This window comes from Chelon labrosus (genome assembly GCF_963514085.1).
Source record: "Chelon labrosus genome assembly, chromosome: 16".
Classification (NCBI taxonomy): domain Eukaryota; kingdom Metazoa; phylum Chordata; class Actinopteri; order Mugiliformes; family Mugilidae; genus Chelon; species Chelon labrosus.
Window position 1 is genome coordinate 14990665 of NC_140349.1, and position 20064 is coordinate 15010728.

A 20064-nucleotide genomic window follows, 5' to 3' on the forward strand; every position below is an offset into this window, starting at 1 on the left:
ATTCAGGTCAGAGTCAGACCCAATTCCAAGAGCTTCGCTCCCTAAGGACGATGCTTGCTATAGACCACAGCATGAATGTACTGTACCATCTTCAGAACTGTGGTTATCCTTCTAGACTAACTAGACCTCAGGCGACCCAGGGGCTTAGCCCAGCGCTTTAAGTGCAGTAGCCAGGGCTTCATTATCAGCTGGAGAATATTATCCATACATTTTTGACATTAATTATGCATGTGATGCAGTGTTTCCAACGCGGTAGTATTAATTTTAGAGTTTTGTTTAAGGACGCGTCAGCTTTATAACCAGCATTAGCTATTAAACGCTTTGAATAAAGAGTTCATGTGGCTGCAACTGCATTATTAAGTGTACTATTTTTTACTTTAAAGACACAGTTCAGCATGTTGGGAAACAGTCTTCTTGCCTGGAAGGTTGATACCACCGTTGTAACTGAAGCTGTAGTGAAAAGACAGTTAATCCAGAATATTAAAAAAATAAATAAAAATCCTACTGACACATACAAAGCAGACTTATTACACTTTTTTTACACTTAGATTTTCTATGGATTCAACAAACTTGAGATGAAGCGTTCGTTTCTGAGCTTCAGAATTCCTTCTAAGCCAGCTGTTACCTTCGGACAGCCAAGGCTAGGTGTTTCTCTCTGATTCCAGTCTTTACCCCTAACCTAGACGAGCTTAACTGCTCCTAACTGTGGCTTTATACTAGCGGCAAAAAAAGTGAGGGTTGAACTGATTTCCTCGCCCGACCGTAGACAAGACAGCAATCGTTTCCTGTTGCGTTGAATCATTCCTGAAAAGTCCCTGCACACGCCCACGCTTTCCTTTCTGTGAACTGGTGAAGACATATTGAGAATCATGTGCGCTCACAAGAGTCTGTGAAGTTTTAAAAACTATAAAGGCGTAAACACTCAGACAGGTGCATCAAACCAGACTGAAGAAAAGTGTCAAGTCGAGTCTGTACCCGCCCACACGGTCCTGAGGAGAGGCCTTATTAAACAAAAATAATTGAACCTGCCTGAGTGGGTGGTTGGTGGATGTGCAGTTATCCATTAAACATCACTCTCATGTGTATGTGATATTGACTTTTTTATTTGCGAACGCTCCTGTGAACTGCTTTCCTTAACACGCTATATAGTTTATCACCTGGTGGAATTGCCTACATATCTTTGTGGATGTTGCACTACAAGAACTCTCACCTCCAATAAATAAAACGGCAGCGGCGGTATTAGGCTCTGCTCTGATAATGTGTTGTATTCCTGCCAAAAGCTTTGCTGCAAAACGTGATTAAGGGTTAACAATTCCACATTATCAGTGGGAAAACGTCTTTGTCGCAGTGATTAGATGCTTGACAATATTCTATTTAGGGACCGTGAACATTATACAGTCTGTGGAAACCTGAGGAGAATATGTTCTCGTTACTCAGCAGAGTTCACTGTGTATTTGTCTGTGTGAGTGTGTGTGTGAGTGTGTGCGCGCGCATGTACATATGTCGGTTTTTATGTGCTTGTTTGGTGTTAATCTGCACGCATACGTCCAAATGGGTGCATGCATCGGCGCGTGTGATGCACAGTTGTGCGTGTCGGTGTTTATACTGCATAATGCATGTGTATTTATGTGCATCTGGAGACCTCGTCTGATATTTAGTGGCTTCAGATTCCTGACCTTGAACACTTTGAGCGCTGACTGCTTAGTCAGGGCCACTGCATCTGCTAATGTCAAGAAAAACTACAGTTCAAATGGATGGCAACACATGGGCTCAGTATCTATCTATCTATCTATCTATCTATCTATCTATCTATCTATCTATCTGTCTATCTGTCTATCTAATGAACCCTATCTTTTCTTCTCTCTTTTCAGTGTGTGATTGTGTGACAGCATGAGTAACATCTATGAGTCTGCAGAGGCCACGCTGGGCTTCATCAGCTCTCCATGCCTGACCAAAGTGGAGCTGAGAGTGGCCTGCCGGGGGATCTCGGATCGCGACGCCCTCTCCAAACCCGACCCGTGCGTGGTGCTGAAGATGCAGTCGCACGGCCAGTGGTTCGAGGTACAGTAACCGGGGTTGGGGTGACAAAGGGGCGAGAGGTGCTGTCTCGGGAATAAGCGCATTTCATCTTCAGGGTGACTGTTTCATGAGCAGAAAATGAAGGTAGAACGGTCAGAGCTGCAGGTGTGTGTGAGTCTGCATGGACGTGGGTGCAGTCAGTATACTTTATATGGTCTCTATTATGAATTAGAATTTTTTTGTAATAGGAGTCCCAGAGGCTATAAACATTCCTCAGGAAATGATTGGCAGTGAAAAACTGAATCTGCTTTTTATTACGTTATACACACTGGGTCTTAGTTTGCTTTCTGTTGGATTTCTGTAAGTTGTGTTGCTCCTTCTACAAGGCTGATCCAGTCTTCATTGTCAGTTTCAATGAAAAGAAATGCCTTCGAGATTCCTTTATTGTACTTATCCGCATTACTTTCGCGCTCCACACCTTACGTCCTTGACCTGTGCCAGTCAGACTTGAAACATGCTGTAAAACGTTTCCTCAGGTTCTATTACAAACCGTTTTTGTAATAGAACTTTGTGAACTTATGTGCAGCAGCAACACTTGGAATAATCTAAGCATGTCACTGAATTTATGTTTTACTAAATGATTGCGTGTAATCAAGGGCCTGCGCTGTCACGCAGAGCTGTGACTGGGCCGCTAACATTCGTTGGTTCTTATAAATTATGGATGCTAGCATAGTAATGAAGTTCAAGAGAAATCCTGACTTTAGTATATATTGTATTTATCTATCCAAATGCATTTGTCACTTCGATATGGAGAAGGTGCTCTCAGCTTTCCTAGACAAGCTGTCGACACCTAAGAGTTTCGAAGTCCGTTTTCCTGGAACTGTGGGCGCCATACATGAAAAACATCTCAAGTATGAAACAATTTCTTCCTAGAATAAATTGTTGAGGGCATGGAAATGGATAACTGGTGTTGCATTATGCTTTTAAGTGTTCCACTTCCCCTCGTATTACCACCTAGCTGCTCTTTGGGGGCTTTCAGATGGATTCTCCCGCTCTGCAAAGCATTCTACCTCCACCGAAGCCTCGTCGGTAGCAGCAGCATGTGCCCTCTGAAGTTTTTCTTCAATTTTTGTTTCGCTTTGGCCCTTCCAAACAGTTCCTCACACATCCAGTGCTATAGTGACCCACTCAGCACACGCGCAAACGAATATTCACACGTATCACTCATCGACGCAAGCTACACCACCACTCATATTCTGTTTCCACAAGGGATCAAGATCAAGTGCTCAGAACATAGTGCAGCATTACTCTCTCTTCGGAGACTCCACAAAGAGCCACTTTGTACAGCATACTAGTGTGCGTGTGTGTGTGAGAGAGAGATATTTTTGTGTGTGCGTTACACTGCTTGAGTGTGGAAATGGACAAATGTTATCACTGCCTATCAGATTCAAAGTCTGTTAATTGGATAATTGTTGAGAGAGAGAGTGTTCAAGAGTCCTGCTGAGTGTGTGTTTATGTGTTCATGAGCCTTTTTGCTCTAATGAGTTGCCAGCCTATTGAGGAAAGTGTCAAAAAAAAAGGCCAAAATGTGCGTGTTTGTCGAGTCTGGTGCACTCGCTCCTCTCTGAGCGCGTGCGCGTTTGTGCCAAAGTGTGAAAAGGGACAATAAAAGGGACCCAGTCATGGCTGCTGGTGTTGGATGTAGGTTTAGTCGGCGGCCACGGGCCGCGGACTTTTACTCGGCGTTTTAATCCTTTCTGTGTCAGGCAGTTAGAGAGAAGAAAACGCGAGATCAATGCTACAGCTACAGTCGAGTCTCTGTGTGTAGTCAAACAACGTGCGGGATTTTGAGGCTTCAAGAAAAATCAATATTCGCACTTCTCAAGTTGATAAGTGTAAACAATGTGCTAACGGCTATTTGTAGTAATTGCTGCAGAGCTGAAAAATGGGCTGAGGTTCGCAATCAATGCAGAGCAGAGATTTTCATACTTAAGCCACTTTGCAAAGATCATATAAAAACTCAATTTAAAGTGAGGCTGCCAATAATAATATAGCACAGTCTCATTAAACTCTACATTTTTATTGTTATGTGTTTTTATTTCATACAACTTTTAGAAAATTTTGGTTTTCTTTTGCGGTATCTGATGATTGATACACACAAATGAATAAATTAATATTTATTTAAATAAACTAGTGCAAACATATAAATTGATTATTATTTTATATTTATATTTTTTCTGTATAAATGCATAAATAAATAAACTCGCACCTTTTTTAATATGTACAAAATAGTAATTCTATAGATTATTAAACGATAAAGTGAATTCTATTGTTTTCACCAGCTCTTTTCTTGGACTGAAATCGTTTTAAAAAATATAAAACTGAATGTCTGAATGCACAAATCTATTTTAAAAAATAGAAAGTGAAAAAGTTATTATTTTTTTGTTGTTGTTGTCTTTTTTCAGTTTTACTTGCTTTTCTGTTTATCTAGTCTGCAATCATCACATCACCCTCAACCCAACCCAAACAGTTCTGTGGGTTGGAGTAGGTTCTATAATAAAACTAATATAAACCATTCATAATAACCCCTGTCTGCGCGGCCTCACCTGGCTCTCTGTGCGTCTTTGCAGGTGGACCGTACAGAGGTGATCCGCAGCAGCAGCGGCCCAGTCTTCTCCAAGATCTTCTTGGTGGACTACTACTTCGAGGAGGTCCAGAGGCTCCGCTTTGAGCTTCACGACATCAGCTCTGGCAACAATGGCCTCCGTGATGCTGACTTCCTGGGAGCCATGGAGTGCACCTTAGGACAGGTCAGTGTGTCCTCTAACTGGCTTAATTGTGGTAAGAACAAAAGCGAATAGATGAAATAGCAAAGAACAACATTTCTTTTTCTGCACATTTACTATAACCACACACTTTTACTGTATAGATGAAGCATAAACACTCCCCTGTCTTATAAGTCATGTTACGTGGCCGACTGCATGAGTTACTAAGTGGTGCATGTGAGAGAAGTTCATATATGGTGCACATTACGCGTAAGTGAGTTTACCATAAGAACCAGAAGTGCGTATGATGCGAGCATACTTTCACAGGTGACTGCACAAAAGGAGAGCAGTTATGTGCATCTGTGAGTGCACCAGCGAACTGCATTTAACCTGCCTATCACATACAGTATGTGTCTTGTTTACCAGTGTAGAGCATGCAAGTCTGTTTCAGAGTTGCATATGCTTGAATGCACTGTGCGTGCTTTGAGTATTACAGACGGGCGGCATACGTTCACTGATCATGTCGGATCGTTAATCGCATGTACTGAGCAATATAAACTTTAATCAGAGTGAGAAGCCACCTTTATCCACGGACTGAATCCCAATGTGATCTATTCACTTTGAGGTCAGCTACTGTCGCCATTTGCATTTACTCTGGGCTTTCTACGTCCTTCTGCTGCCCTCACTTGCAGAAAGCCCCGAGGCTGTTCAAAGCATTTATATGTGCATATGATAAACTTAATGGCCTTGATTCTCACTTAAAAGCCAGCCATTCCTGAAAAACACAGCTGATATTTGAACTAAATAGCCAAACAAACCCAACCCCTCCCATCAGCGCCTTGTCAAAAGCTCAGCTGCCCAAATTCAGGGGTGAACTGCCGGGATCAGACAGCAAAAATGAGCAACGGTAGGGTATCTTGTTTCTGTGTCGTTGACAGGCCTTTTAACCTCCCCACAGTTACAAACGTTTTTCAGTCTAAATGTATGCCGTGACCTTTTCCCCTTTCCGACCTTCCTTCCTTCTAGGTGTTGGGCATGTTAGCCAGATTTACCCTTCTTCTTCTCACTATTTTTCTTTTCATTTTACAAATTTCCCTCCTTTCCACCGTCTCCCCTTCCCTTGCCTTCCTCCTGTGCACGAGCCCCAACAAAAAAACTGAAAAATTAAGCGTCACAAATTGCAATTCCTGAAATGGCCACTTGAGGCTGGCTCCAAAAGCGAGTCAATCACCTCATCCAACTGCACAACTTTACAGTAGAAATAAATATGATTACATCCTGGTACAAAAATCAGTTTTGCTCTCTGAAGCTAATTTCCAAACTCCCAATAACGGAGCACTGAGTAAAGTTTTATATAACTCATCGGTTTAAATTGTGTCAAGGTTAAGGTTATGTATAATTAAGGGTGCTTGGCTGGCATGAGTGACAGGTGGGTTTCTACACAGGTAATTTTCTGTGCGCCTTGGCAACAGCTGGGAGGCTCAGCTCCACCTCTTTTTAAAATATCTTGGAGTTGGGAGGAGTCAAGCATTGCCATGGGTGGCCAACCACATTGAGCTTCTGAACCACTCTTCAGGAAACCTATGGGCGACATCATGGAGGGCTTTGTCCATCCATATATACAGTCAGTGATGAACACAAATGTTGATGTGGTTAGTGCTGTGTTGATTGCTTCGATCCCCTTAAGGTTTGTTTTCCCATTTGAAGAGCCAGGGCTGACTACAAACAAAATTTTTCAGCGTGCACACAGAACAGAGGGCTAGTCGACACTGCTGTGGGTTAGAATGACTCTACTGCTAATGGGTTGTTGCCACTCTTAATGACATAGCTGTAATCAATATCTAAAGATTTGCTTTATTGACATACTTGATATCCAAGAGCATTTAAAAAGAAAAGTGTTATTGCAGCAGTGCTCATTAACAAGGAGAGTAAGTCGATTTGAGGGAACATAGCATCCAATGCCATATTGAATGGAAGGAAAAAGGGAGCAAAGACAGCGTCCCGTATAGCTTTAGGGTCCGGTCTGCTGAGCAGAGGAGTGTTTACTTTCACCTCTCACTGAGAGGCTATCAGCTACATAAAGCTGGTGGATTTACTGTAGCTGGTCTAACACTGAGACGAAAGAGGAAGATTCAGAAGGAGAGGGAGGTTTACTGAAATGGGACGCTGCCAGCATTTTGTCTGCATGTGAGCAATAATATGTTGGATGCTATGGGTTTCTTTAAGCGTAATACAAAAGTGCTAAAGCTGTGTATGGTCATTACAATGACTGATCTGAAATCCTCTAAGTGAAAGTTTTGTGCTAAGACCCTCTGGGAGCTTTGTACGATCATTTGTGGCATTAGGAGTTCTCAAAGACAAATGTGACATTCATTTCCCCAGTGAGCACGAACACAACACGAAATGAATGGTAATGTTATTCCACATCTTCTGTTGCCATTGTCATTGTACACTGATCAGGCATAACATTATGACCCCTTGTCTAATATTGTGTAGGTCTCCCTTGTGCCTCCAAAACAGTTCTGGCATGGGCCTTCTGAGGGTGTCCTGTGGTGTCTGGAAACAGAATGTTGTTAGTGGGGGCCTTTGGGTCCTATGGGTTGAGGGGAGGGGGCTCTGTGGATCAGGCTTGTTCCACTGCATCCCAGAGATACTTGATCAGTTTGGGATCTGTGGAATTTGGATGCCAGGTCAACACCTTGTGCTGTTTTTCATGTTTTTTGAGTTGGAGTGTCATTTCTATGGGGTGGGGGTGCCTGGTCTGGTCTGGTCTGGGTGGTACATGTCTAAGTAACATCCACACGAATGCCAGGTCAGAAGGTTTCCCAGCAGAACATTGTATTGTCACAAGATGGTCAGTGTTATTTACTCCACCTTTGTGCTACTTGCAATTAAGTTTAAATATTCACAAACAAATTTTTATATCGAACGTGAACGTACAAAAAAATATCTGATTATATGTAAGCTTTCACTCATAAAATCTCCTTCACACAAAAATGGTAGGTGTGTACTGTAATTCCTGTTAGCAGTCCCAAACGCAAAACCCGTGTGTATCACCTTTAATCTCTGAAAAACAACACAATCTGAAAGTACTGCTAGTGCTACCGATCCCACTGAGAATCAACACCCCACTCTGCAGTTTTCCAGCTCATAGATGATTGTTTCGCTCATTGCCTTATTCGTCTTAGTCTGCGTGATTTCCCAAAGCACCTCAGTGACCTCAGCAGCCTTCAACAAAATGGTTGTAGGTGAAGACGAGCCCCGATTTTCTCAGGTGTTGGCGCATCAAAACAAGGATGACAAGCTGGCGAAAATTTCATTTGACAGTTAGCGAGAAAGGTGACTCCAACATGCTGCTGTGCGTCCGCTGGACGTGCAAGTACAGTAGGTAATTGTGTGCTAACGTTGAGGAGACGTGACAGGGAGACGCAAACCGGCTACGCTGACCTTTTAAACGGAAAACATAAGGTGTGAGCCCTGTTCCTGTTTGTTTCAGATCGTCTCGCAGAGGAAACTGACCAAAGCGCTGCTCAAACAGGGAAACACTGCTGGGAAGTCTTCCATAATGGTATGACACTGCTCTCTGAACATCAGCCTCTTATCACAAACACAATACCGCTTGCACTCAGACGCTCTGAAGATAATTAATTTGATGATGTTGCTCATTCAATCTGTTCTGTTCCTCATTTCCATCTCATTTTCTCTCACCTCCTTCTACTATTTGTCTCTCTCTCTCTCTCTCTCTCTCTCTATTTCCCAATATCTCCCCCGTATAGGTGACAGCAGAGGAGTTGTCGGGTAATGATGACTACGTTGAACTCTCATTCAGTGCTCGTAAGCTTGACGACAAGGTTTGTGCTATTCAATGTGCACTTTAATAATAAAACATTTCAAGGCTTCTCTTTAAATTTGTGAGGAAGTGGTATCAAAGATATGTGAGTGTGTGTGTGTGCATGGTGAAGTGTGTGGGTAGGCCTGTGGGATTTGATGATGAAGCAACTCACACAACACACAGAAGTACGGTCTAGCATTAGAGGAGGCCTGCTGAGATAGGTGTGCACCCCCCTCCCCCTTCCCCAATAACCCCCTTTTATCTCAACAACCCCACCACACACACACACACAGATAACTATATTAATTTTCAGCCTCTGCATGCGCACACACACGCATGGCCACGGATGACTAATCCAAACAGTTGTGCCCCGGGGGAAAGATGGAAGAAAGCAGGGGAGCGATGGATAAATTGGAGAGGACAAAAAAAAGGGGATGGGTGGAAGAATCAAGGAAGGAACAGAGGAAAAAAGTCTGTTTATGTGTGAATGAATTATGAAGGCGGTTCTGAGGGTACGCCTTACACGCGTGTTGTCTCTCCCTAGGATTTCTTCAGCAAGTCAGACCCTTTCCTGGAGATTTTTCGAACAAATGAGGATGGGACCGAGTCACTCGTTCACAGAACTGAGGTAATTACATGCAAGCATACAGCGCATACAGAGAGGCGAAGTGCTACTCCTTCTGGTGGACGCTATATCCCCCCCAAAAAAATATGTATGGGAGTCAATGGCAACAGACAAATACATTTTAAAAACAATTCTTCAATGAATTACACATCCATTTTAAAGATAATTTTGTAGAGAAAGTAAAGTACCAGTTACTATCTGAATCTATCTGTCTTAGTCTTTGGTGGCTCTACAACTGCAGCTTTCTTTACTTGCAACATTGACTTTTGAAGCGACAAACATGACGTGTAATGATACCACAATCAAGGAATGATTTGCCTCTGGCCATTGATGTCCCTACATTTTTCTTTTATCTGGTAATAAGGCCACACTTCACCTCTCTACGAGTGCTTTTGACCAGATCTGTGATTAACAATTAACCTGATATTTGTGCGTATCAAATGTGCACAGACGGTCATGAACAACCTGAGCCCAGTTTGGAAATCCTTCAAAGTTTCCCTGAACACACTGTGCAGTGGAGATCATGATAGGGAGCTAAAGGTGAGTCTGCGATCGTAACTGCTTCAGTAGTCCTGACAACAGTTTTTTATTTTTTTGTTTAACCCCAAACACAAAACACAATCTTGAACAATCTTACAGTGGCTAAACCTTGGCCACAGCTCACTTTATTATTTAAGTCCCCCCCAGGGCACCAAGGCTAGAAAGCACCTGAGTGCCTGCAGATCTTTTTTTTTTCCCAAGATGTTTGACTTTTTGTTATCACCACATACAAAACATCTTTTTTTTTTAAAGCAAAGTGCATTCTATCCAAAATGTTTTTCATTTTCTATTCAGAGCCACGAGTCGAGTTCAGGTCGCGTGTTCCTCGATGTCATTGTGTTATTTAAAGAGCCTGACGGGTGTGAAAGAGCTCGGTGGTCATTTTAAACTCTCACCTTTACTCGCCAGAATAGATGGGGGTGTGTGCGCACGCTAAAGTGGCGGCCGCACATCAGCTGCGAACAGATATTCTTCCTATGAATAAACATGAGCTTGTTCATTAAATATTCAGAGGCATCTTAACTCTGCGTGGTTCCTGACAGCAGGAGAAAGGGCTCGCACACTCGCACACGTACGCGCACGCCATCGGCTGTGGTTTCCAGGGCTACCTGTTTGAAGCGTCACAGCTATAGTGAGAAATGGCAGGGCAAAGATTTCTATTCAGACCAGTGCTTTCTTTTCACCAGGACCTTAACTGACCAATGCATAAATGCATAACCCTCCACTGCAGTGTCTCTCCGTCTCCTCCTTTGTACTTCTTCTCACTCATTTCTACACCTGTCTACTTTTCTCTCTATCCTTCCATTGGTTTCTCTCTCTCTCTCTCTCCCCTCGTCAGTTAGTATTCAGTGAATGGAACAGAGGTTCTTCATTTTTTCATTACTCTCCAGCACAGCTCTCAGCAACTTGAAGTGGAAGCAAGGCTACAAAAGCAAGCGCTCACTCCCTCACACACAGATATTACTGTCAGAGACTCAAACACACACACACACACGCACATACACGGACAAAAATGGTACACACACAATTCAGGTGCAGACTCTCAACAGCTTAAGTGGGAGGAAGGAAATAAGGGGATTACAGCTAGTCATTGTTTTTAATCAAGCCTTGTTGCATTGGTTCTGATCGCTAGTTACAGGGTCACCTTAGACATTAAGGTCAACAATCTCTCTAGTTAAATTACCCAATCATAGCCTTTATATATATATATATATATATATATATATATATATAAAAACATGATTTTACTGTGTCTGTCTTAGCATATGTCTCTACTATAAGCTTTATTGAATATTATTTATTGCAGTCAGTGGGACAACCTATAGATTCTGGCGTATTTTGTCACCTTTCAATGTTTTTTTGTCATGCGCTAAGCCTTGGCCCACTGACCCTCGCCTGATTGAGGCCATTTATCTTGTCCAGTAGCTCTTTTGAGAGAAACAAACTATTACACGCACACACATAAAGCTGTCTCTTAAAATGCGTCCCTCTCAGCATCCTCGGATTAATATTTCACCGCTCCATTGCCCCCCCACTAACACCGCCTTATCAATCATTCAGCATGGCATTTCCCTGCATGCCTGGGAGTGCATGTGTGTGTGTGTATGCGTGTTTAGGTAACTGAGATGCAGCTGTGCTCCAGGTGTATGAATGTGTGTGTTTGTGTCTGCTACAGTGCACAGTTTGGGACTGGGACTCCAATGGAAAACATGACTTTATTGGGGAGTTTCAGACCACGTTTAAGGAGTTGAGGGCAGAGCAGGAGGGCAAACAGGTAAGAAAATGTATCCTTAAACGCCTGGACATGCACACATTCAAAGAATAAATGAATAATGTTTACGCACTCAATGATCCATTCATTTATTTTGCAAGTGCAGATCCCATTTGCATCTTTGTCAGTTCGAACTATTTCCTTTTTTATTTCCTGTGCTTCGGGGCCAGTGTGGAGGCATTTTCTAGTATTCTTGCATCTTTATGTGCTGTGTATATACACTATATTTACATGCATGCAATTCATTCTCTACTCCTTTCATACCACTATTGACATAACTGTGTTTTCCCAGATCCAATGGGAGTGCATCAACCCTAAATATCAAATGAAGAAGAAGAATTACAGAAACTCTGGTGTTGTTATTCTCAACCACTGTAAGGTACGTAACAATATCTTGTTTGTATACTTTCTGCAGTGTATATATATTATTCTTGACATATATATATATATATATATACACACACACACACACACACACAGTGTTGTTGAATGTGTGAAAATGTGAGGGATAAACGAAGGAGACTCTTCAATTTCGATTGCTATGTAGTAGTAATGTTGACATATGGACTCAATCTCAGAGCATTGTAAAGTGGCGATGGACAGAAGGCTGTGTGTGTAAATCACACAAGGTACATCGTTCAGTTTTAAAAATGACTGTGGCTGACATAGAGCCTGGGTCAGTGTGGACTCAGTGAAGTAGATCACAGTATCATCTGCGTAGAAGTGGAAGTTTGCTTTAGAAGCGTTTTTTTTAGAGGCTGTTAATATACAAAATGAATAAGAGTGGTTCCAGCAACAATCCCTGGGGAACGCCTCTAGATTTACTGAAGATACTAGAGGTGGCTCCTTCTGCCTGCGCTCTTATTTTCAATATTATTTATCGGTCATTTAATCGTTTTACTGATTAATTCCTTAACCACTGAAATGTCAGATAGTTGCAAAAAATTCCAAGACATACCTTTAACCAAGGTTAAGGTGGATATTTAGTCGTTACGTTTGCCCCAACAACAGTCCTAGATAATAAAGAAATATTAAATATGCTATGATACAAAGCAGAGAGACAAGAACAGACTCAAATCCTCATATTTTGTAAACCATAAACTTTTTTTTTTGAGAATTCTTCACAAATGATTTAATCGTCTGAGTATTTTAGCTGTAATTTCAAGCATTGTCTACTTTTGAAGGATTCTCATCCTTTCTGCCATGCACACTAAAAGGAATATTCTGGTGAACATGAACGGGTAAATGTGGTGCTGTATGTAAGAACGTATGCATATGTTCATTGTATGTGTTGTATGTTTGTGTTTCATGTGGGAAACAAGCATGCACTGCTTGCAGAAACACATTCCCTTGGGACAATAAAGACAATATATCTTTACATCCAATGCAAACACATGACTTAAAACCTAAATTTAAATTATTCCTCCTGACAGATCATCAAAATGTATTCCTTCCTGGATTACATCATGGGAGGCTGCCAGATTCAGTTCACAGTATGTACCATCACATACAGTCTAATCTCCTCAATATTTATGTGCCGTTGCCTGTTTGTGCCAACTCATGCTGTGTGAGTGTGTATGTGTCTCTGTCCCAGGTGGCGATAGACTTCACTGCATCCAATGGGGATCCCAGAAACAGCTGCTCCCTACACTACATCCACCCCTACCAGCCCAACGAGTACCTCAAAGCGCTGGTAGCTGTCGGGGAGATCTGCCAGGACTATGACAGGTAGAGTCAGCTCCATCAATCATCATTCACTTACTGCTGACACACGCACACATCCAAGCGAACACCCATTAGAGTTTCCCTCTGAGGAATATTTGATTATATCCTGCATGAAGGGATTTCTCTGGCCTCTGAAAAAAAATCTAGATCTCAAAGCTTGTGTCCATTATTTGTCCTCTGTGTCATTCTCCCCGTTTTATAATTAATTACATGTCTCTCTCTTTCACCAGTGATAAAATGTTCCCAGCGTTTGGTTTTGGAGCCCTGATACCGCCTGACTTCAAGGTGGGATGTGTGTATGTGTGCTTGCACAAGTGAGGGGAGTCATGGTTAGTTTAAGTTTTAGATCTCGTTCGGAGGCACAGCTTGCTTTTGATCAACATGAAAGGAGAATGCATCTGTCAGCCTGCAAATTGGACCGAACACGTTGTGCTGAGTGTTTAGTTTGTTGTGGCGGTAAAAGGCCCCGTGTTTTCTGCCCTGTCTGAAGGTTTCGCACGATTTTGCCGTGAACTTCGACGAGGATAATCCCGAATGTGCCGGTGAGCTGCAAGCGTACACACACTCTTCCCTTTGCTTGCAAAGACGCCTTGACTCACAGAAACTTTCCCATGCACATCCATGCATCACAGAACCAAAACAGTCCCGCAGTATCACCGCTCTGCCTCTCATCTCTCCCTCGCTGTCAGTCCCATATTTCTCCCTCTGTATCTTTTCCCTCCCTCTGTTTCTTCCTCTCACACATAAAAAGTACACACAGGAAGCATGCACCTAAACACACATGCAGCTGGGAGATTTGTCACAAGGCTGCAGGAAATATTTCAGGCTCTAGGATACAGAGAAAAACAACACTAATCTGTATGTGTGAAATGGGCTTCTTGTGCTCTTCTCCCCACATCGCTGCCATTGCTGCTGTGGCTGTGTGTGCGCATCCTGTCGTGTTTGTGTGGACTATAAGGGAGTGCTCCTTGAAAAATGCCCAGTCACTTTGGAGCGCAATCACATACATGGAACCTGATTCATTTTAGCAGATAGTTTTGCAAGTGCAAGAACTGTGACTTTGCAAGGTCAGCGGAGCGCAGTAAACAGACAGGTAGACGACGAGACAAACAAGCAAGCAGCTAAAGAATTCTGCATGTACGTGTGTTTCAGGGATCCAAGGAGTGGTGGAGGCGTACCAGAACTGCCTCCCTAAGATCCAGCTGTACGGGCCCACCAACATCGCCCCGATCATCCAGAAAGTGGCCTCCTCTGCTTCGGAGGAGATGCACACCAAAGAGGCCATGGTGAGGGGGAGAATAAAAAAGATTAAAATATAAGAAGTTGTTGTTGTGACTGTTGCTGTTCGCACTGGCAGAGGAGAACAAACAAGTAGCACTGACTTGACAAGAAGTGAGTCATCGGAGGAGGTAAAAGATGGGACAAGATGAGCGAAAAGAGACAAATGGAAAAGAATGGAGTGGGTGATTGATATTAATTTAATTCCAGTCATAAATTTTGGAGCCCGAATTCCTCTCTGCTTAATGCCTCCCGCTTCTCTGTGGCTCTCTAGTGGATTAGAATGAGTTTTATTCAAATTAGCTCCTGACAAGCAGCCACTTTCAAAACCTAAATTCCATAGAACGTTTATTCCTCCTTCCTCCATGCCACACTCAACCGTCCCCCCCTTCTCAACTCCAGCTTCCTCATTTACCTGTCCCTCCAGGAATACTTCATCCTGCTGATCCTGACCGACGGCGTCATCACCGACATGGCCGACACTCGGGAGGCCATTGTGCACGCCTCCCACCTGCCCATGTCTGTCATCATCGTTGGCGTGGGCAACGCCGATTTCACAGACATGCAGATACTGGATGGGGACGATGGGATCCTCCGTTCACCCAAAGGCGAGCCTGTCCTCCGTGACATCGTGCAGTTCGTCCCCTTCAAGGATTTCAAGCACGTACGTGGTGGAGGGGATTTTTGCACTAGCTGTTGTTTTTTCTGCTTGGGTGTGTTGCTGCCTGTCCTCAGTCAATATAATTACAGCAGTTGCCAGAGTTTTTTTTATTTTTTATTTTCATTTTAAGGTCACAAAGTGAAAGTACGATTTAAGTGTCACTTACTTGAACCGAATACCTGACGTTCTATTGATTCTACATTCAGTTTTTTACAAACCCCTTTATCTTTCTTGTTCTCTGTCTTCAGCCTAAACTGTGAAAATGATTCACAGCATTGTTTGTTTTTGTCCATGTGCAAAATTAGAGCTGCCTGCAAAGATAAAGACCCATATTTAATACTCTGACACCCGTTATTTCAGTGTCAAGTTGCCACGTCTACCAGTATTGGACAGGTCTCAATAGATACGCAGTATTAAAGGATTTGGATCAGGCCCTGGGCCAAAAGAAACCTGCTTGCTGTTTCCTTAATTATCTCTGGTCCCATAAGACGAGCATAAAAACCACAGCTACTGCGCTTTTGTTCTGAAGTGGGCAAGTGGCGCAATGAATGATGAATAAATCAGCCATCAATATTTCAAATTTAATTTTAATGACATCATATATTAATATATTTCAATAGATTTGTGTGGCACTGATGCCTTACAGCAAGAAGGTTCGATTCCATCTGGGGCCTTTCTGTGTGGAGTTTGCATGTTCTCCCTGTGGCTGCGTGGGTTCTCTCCGGGTACTCCACCTTCCTCCCACCGTCCAAAGACATGCTTGTTAGGTTAACTGGTGATTCTAAATTGACCGTAGGTGTGAGTGTGAATGGTTGCCTGTCTGTCTGTGTTAGCCCTGCGATAGACTGGCAACCTGTCCAGGGTGTACCCCGCCTCTGGACAGCTGGGATAGGCTCCAGCACCCCCGCCACTGTCCAGAGGACAAGTGGCTACAGAAAATGAATGAATGAATGAATGAGATTTGTGTCTCACAAGCACAAGTAGGTGGCAGAAACAGCAACAACAGCATCAGCACCTCTTTCACCTGCAAATGAAGCAATTCAATATTTTCTTCTCTAATTGGATTTGTTTGTCAAATCTTGCTGCAAAATGGAAAAACTTCTCTGTTTCTTTTGAAGTGGACCGGCAAGGACGTTAAAAAGTTCCCTGTCGAGAGTGGCTTTATTTGTGAGTGAATGTAGTTATCTTTGCAAGAAACAATTTGAGTATTCGACATAGAGAGTGACTACAATTTCTGGCACTCACACTTGGGAATGATTTGTGTGTGTGTGTGTGGTTGTTTGCGTGTGTGGGAGAGAATTGCTGTTTATGAGGGGTGGCGAGTGTGTGGGCGTAATGCGCTTGGTGTGCTCGTCAAAACACATCATCTGCTTTCTGCTCTCTGCGTCTGTTTGTTTGTGCGTGCGTGGATATCTCTCCCTGGTGGCATTAATTTTGCTCGGCTTTGACCGGATGTGTTTGGCTGGGTTTGTTATGGTGAGTTTGGTCTGTGACAGGCTGGGAAATTAACCAATTACTTCTCATCTAGAGAGTAAGGAGGAGGAAGGAGAAAGGAGGAAGGAGCAGAGACATGCAGCATGACTAAAAGTGTAAAGAGACAGAGAGGCAGGCGGGGAGGAGAAGTGGGGAATGAATGTGGAAGGACGTCGGAGAGTGGAGTGGAGGGAGAGAGACAGACCACTGGTCGTGGTGGAGTGTCAACAGGAGACCAGAGCTAAAGACAAAAGGGAGAGAGGGAGTGTGTGACAAAGGTGGAGAGGTGATTTTCTGCTCTGTCGTTTCTTTTCAGAAGGGATTAGCAGGACGGAGCTGCCGGGTGACAGGCAGAGTGGGGGGATAACAGGTAGATAGGAGCAGAGGAGAGAAAGCAGGAGGGAGGGTGGAAATGAGAGGAGGAGGAGGAGGGAGGGAGGAAGAGGTTGGGGTGGGTGCACTTTGATGGTGCATTGTCTCTGAGAATTATGTGAGACGGAGTACGACACTGTCTCTGACTTTGAGGATTCGGAAGTGTGTGTGTGAATGCCGTGGCGCATGTCCGTGCATGCTGACAAGTGGCTGGTGTTACTGGTCATTGTGTGTGTGTGTGTGCTCATATACGCAGAGGAAGAGGAATATTTTTCTTTCTTCAGTACATTTTATTTTTTTACCGTATGTTTTGATGGAATCAAACATTTAATTAACTTTTAAAACTGATCAAAGTGTAATCTTCACATCTCCTAGGTGACCGTCGTTTAGTTTCATATCTGTAAAATGTCAGTTTTATATGAACTAACAGAATATGCGTCATAATGCACTCTTCACATCTGCAATGAAAATACATTTTAACCTGAATTTTTTTGAAGGCTCCCCAAATCTAAACGAGCATGTAAATGATACAATACATAAATGTATGCATAAAAAAAAAAAATAATTTACATAACTTAAATAAATACACAAATATGTACATTTAAAAATAAGTAAGTCAATAATTTAATTGAATTTAAATTTAATTGTGTATTAATTCATCCCTTTCTTTTATTTTTTGGGTTGTTTGTTTCCTCCGTGTCCTGGAACCTCAACTTAACACAGAACTTTTTCTAAAAGTTTTTCAAAAAAAGTTTTTACAAAGTAAAATCTATAAAGCAAAAAAAAAAAAAAAAAAAAGAACAGAAAGAAACACAGGTGAAGTACTGTCACATAGCAGAAACTGCAGCACGGTTACTTTTTTATAGCGTCAACAGAGCCGTGTATTTTTCAGTTGTGTCTTTTTGTTGCACACATACCGACCTGCGCTAGAGAATCGAAACTTAAAAGCAGGGATGTTTGCGAGGTCTTAAGACGAGCTTGTCTGATCACATCAGTCTGGTCTAGACCTCTGCCAACATCAGGCTCAACAGTAAATTGTAACATTCTAGAATTATGGCTCATGATGTGTGTGTTTATTTGTGACCTGTCTCCTCATGTCTCGCTTCGTCTGTATTTGCAGGCGTCCCCGGCCGCCCTGGCTAAGAGTGTCTTGGCTGAAGTCCCCAATCAGGTGGTGGATTACTACAACGCGAAAGGAATTAAACCGAAGTGCATGTCGGACTACGAGTCCACAAGAACCTTCAGCCCCTGACAATGGACTGTCCAAGCATATACACAATTCCGCATACATATAAATACATCATATATATATACATTTTAGTACTGTATGATACATACACATGTCCAAAAGCACAAGCACACATACAGAAACCAACATACACACACACGACAATACTACATACAGTAGAGTCTAGCTCAGAGAATTAGCTCGTTCTGGTGAAACATTTTGAACTACTCCATTGATGACTATTGCATGTTTGGCCTCAATGGCTTCACCTGGGAAAATTATTACTATATACTGTATATTGGAACAGCATTTATAGAAATAAGAAAAGTCTTCTGAAACAGCATGCAGACTCAGATCATAGCCCGCTGAATGAAATGACACTCCTACCTTATTTAGATAACTAGCAAGTACGTAGACCAAAAGATCTGTATGTAGAAAAGACAAAGTATGAGACTGCATAACCTGCATTGTCTGGATTTAGCATTGCAAATGTTATTTATGGAAATGGTAGCATTCCTCTTAGTGTATTGCATAAATGCATGCATTATTCACCTCTCTCTTATATCCAATCTCCAGTAGCCCCTTGCTAGTTATGAAATAAAGTATCTCTGTCATTTGTCTGAGATTGGGGGGTTGCTTTGGGTGTTCGGGGTTCTTTTCTACAAATATATTTAAGATTTTGCTAAATGTAACTTAACAACTGAATAATTGTAATAATTTCTTAATAACCTTCTTACATTGTAAAGAGTTTTGGGAGGATAGAAACGCGTGTGTGATAGACACTCATCTGTGAGCTGAAAATAGTTTTCTGTAATCTGCATGTTGACTATAATAAAGATACTTTGGTTTTCTCATTTTGGTGTGATCTTGTGATTATTGTTTGGCTGTCGATAAGACGGAACTGATCAAAGTCGCCGTCTTTCCAAGTGGAAAAACAGCTTTGTGTGTGTACACTATAGCATTAAAGAGGTATGAGACAGAATAACAAAGAAACCGTATGTGGCATCCTGATGGCTGATTTATTTTACTCACCCCAATGGGCTTCTCGTTCTGTTTGCCACTGCATATAAATCCTATTTGTTTATGCAGACCTCCAGTGAGCTTTGATAGCGCACATTTCTCTGTAGCTCTTTAATAGACAGCCATGCCTGCCTCGTTATTGAATGAACCTGAGCACCACAATATTACCACCACAACAACTCAGCCTTCCACACACCCAAATAACACTTTCAGCCCACAGACACCTTAATTGACTAGATATTTCTTTCACGTGTTTCCACACACACATTAACATGCAAGAATAAATTATTTCACTAATCTCCATACAGTTAATTAGGGCGAACCAAAGTTGGGCTGTCCTCAGAGTACACTCCATACGTGCCTCAGTTTCAGAAAGTCAGATCAGTATTCAACACATGAACCTCCTAATATCTGTTTCCCTATCAGAGATAACCCACATCAGAAGAGTTACACCGAGAGAGGCTGAGAGGACTGGCTTCGAAGTCGATGGAAATACCCTTATCACAAGATGTTTGGGGGGCTTTGGTAGACAGACACAAGAGGGCAGATGAATGGCATGCAACAAGTAATATTTTGTGCAATATAATATAATATAATATAATATAATATAATATAATATCCCTGCGACCCTTAACAGGAATAAGCGGGTACAGAAGACGAATGAATGAATGAATGAACTAATAATATAATATAAACATTTAACATGAACATTTACATGAAAGTGGGCAAACTCTTTCTATTGAGAGCCAACATAT

At 42.3% G+C, this 20064-nt stretch overlaps 1 protein-coding gene across 1 annotated transcript; it reads left to right on the top strand.

Moving 5' to 3' along the window:
• Positions 1-1890: 1890 nt before the first annotated feature.
• Positions 1891-18332, top strand: cpne4b (copine IVb; the record flags this gene model as incomplete). The annotated part of the gene is made up of 15 exons (XM_084562800.1): positions 1891-2061; positions 4650-4829; positions 8281-8352; positions 8561-8635; positions 9161-9244; positions 9692-9781; positions 11457-11555; positions 11845-11931; positions 12986-13045; positions 13147-13280; positions 13508-13562; positions 13768-13819; positions 14430-14563; positions 14983-15219; positions 18182-18332. 15 exons carry the CDS (start codon positions 1891-1893, stop codon positions 18311-18313), a joined length of 1662 nt encoding a protein of 553 aa, XP_084418926.1. The 3' UTR covers positions 18314-18332.
• Between the last annotated feature and the right edge of the window lie 1732 nt (positions 18333-20064).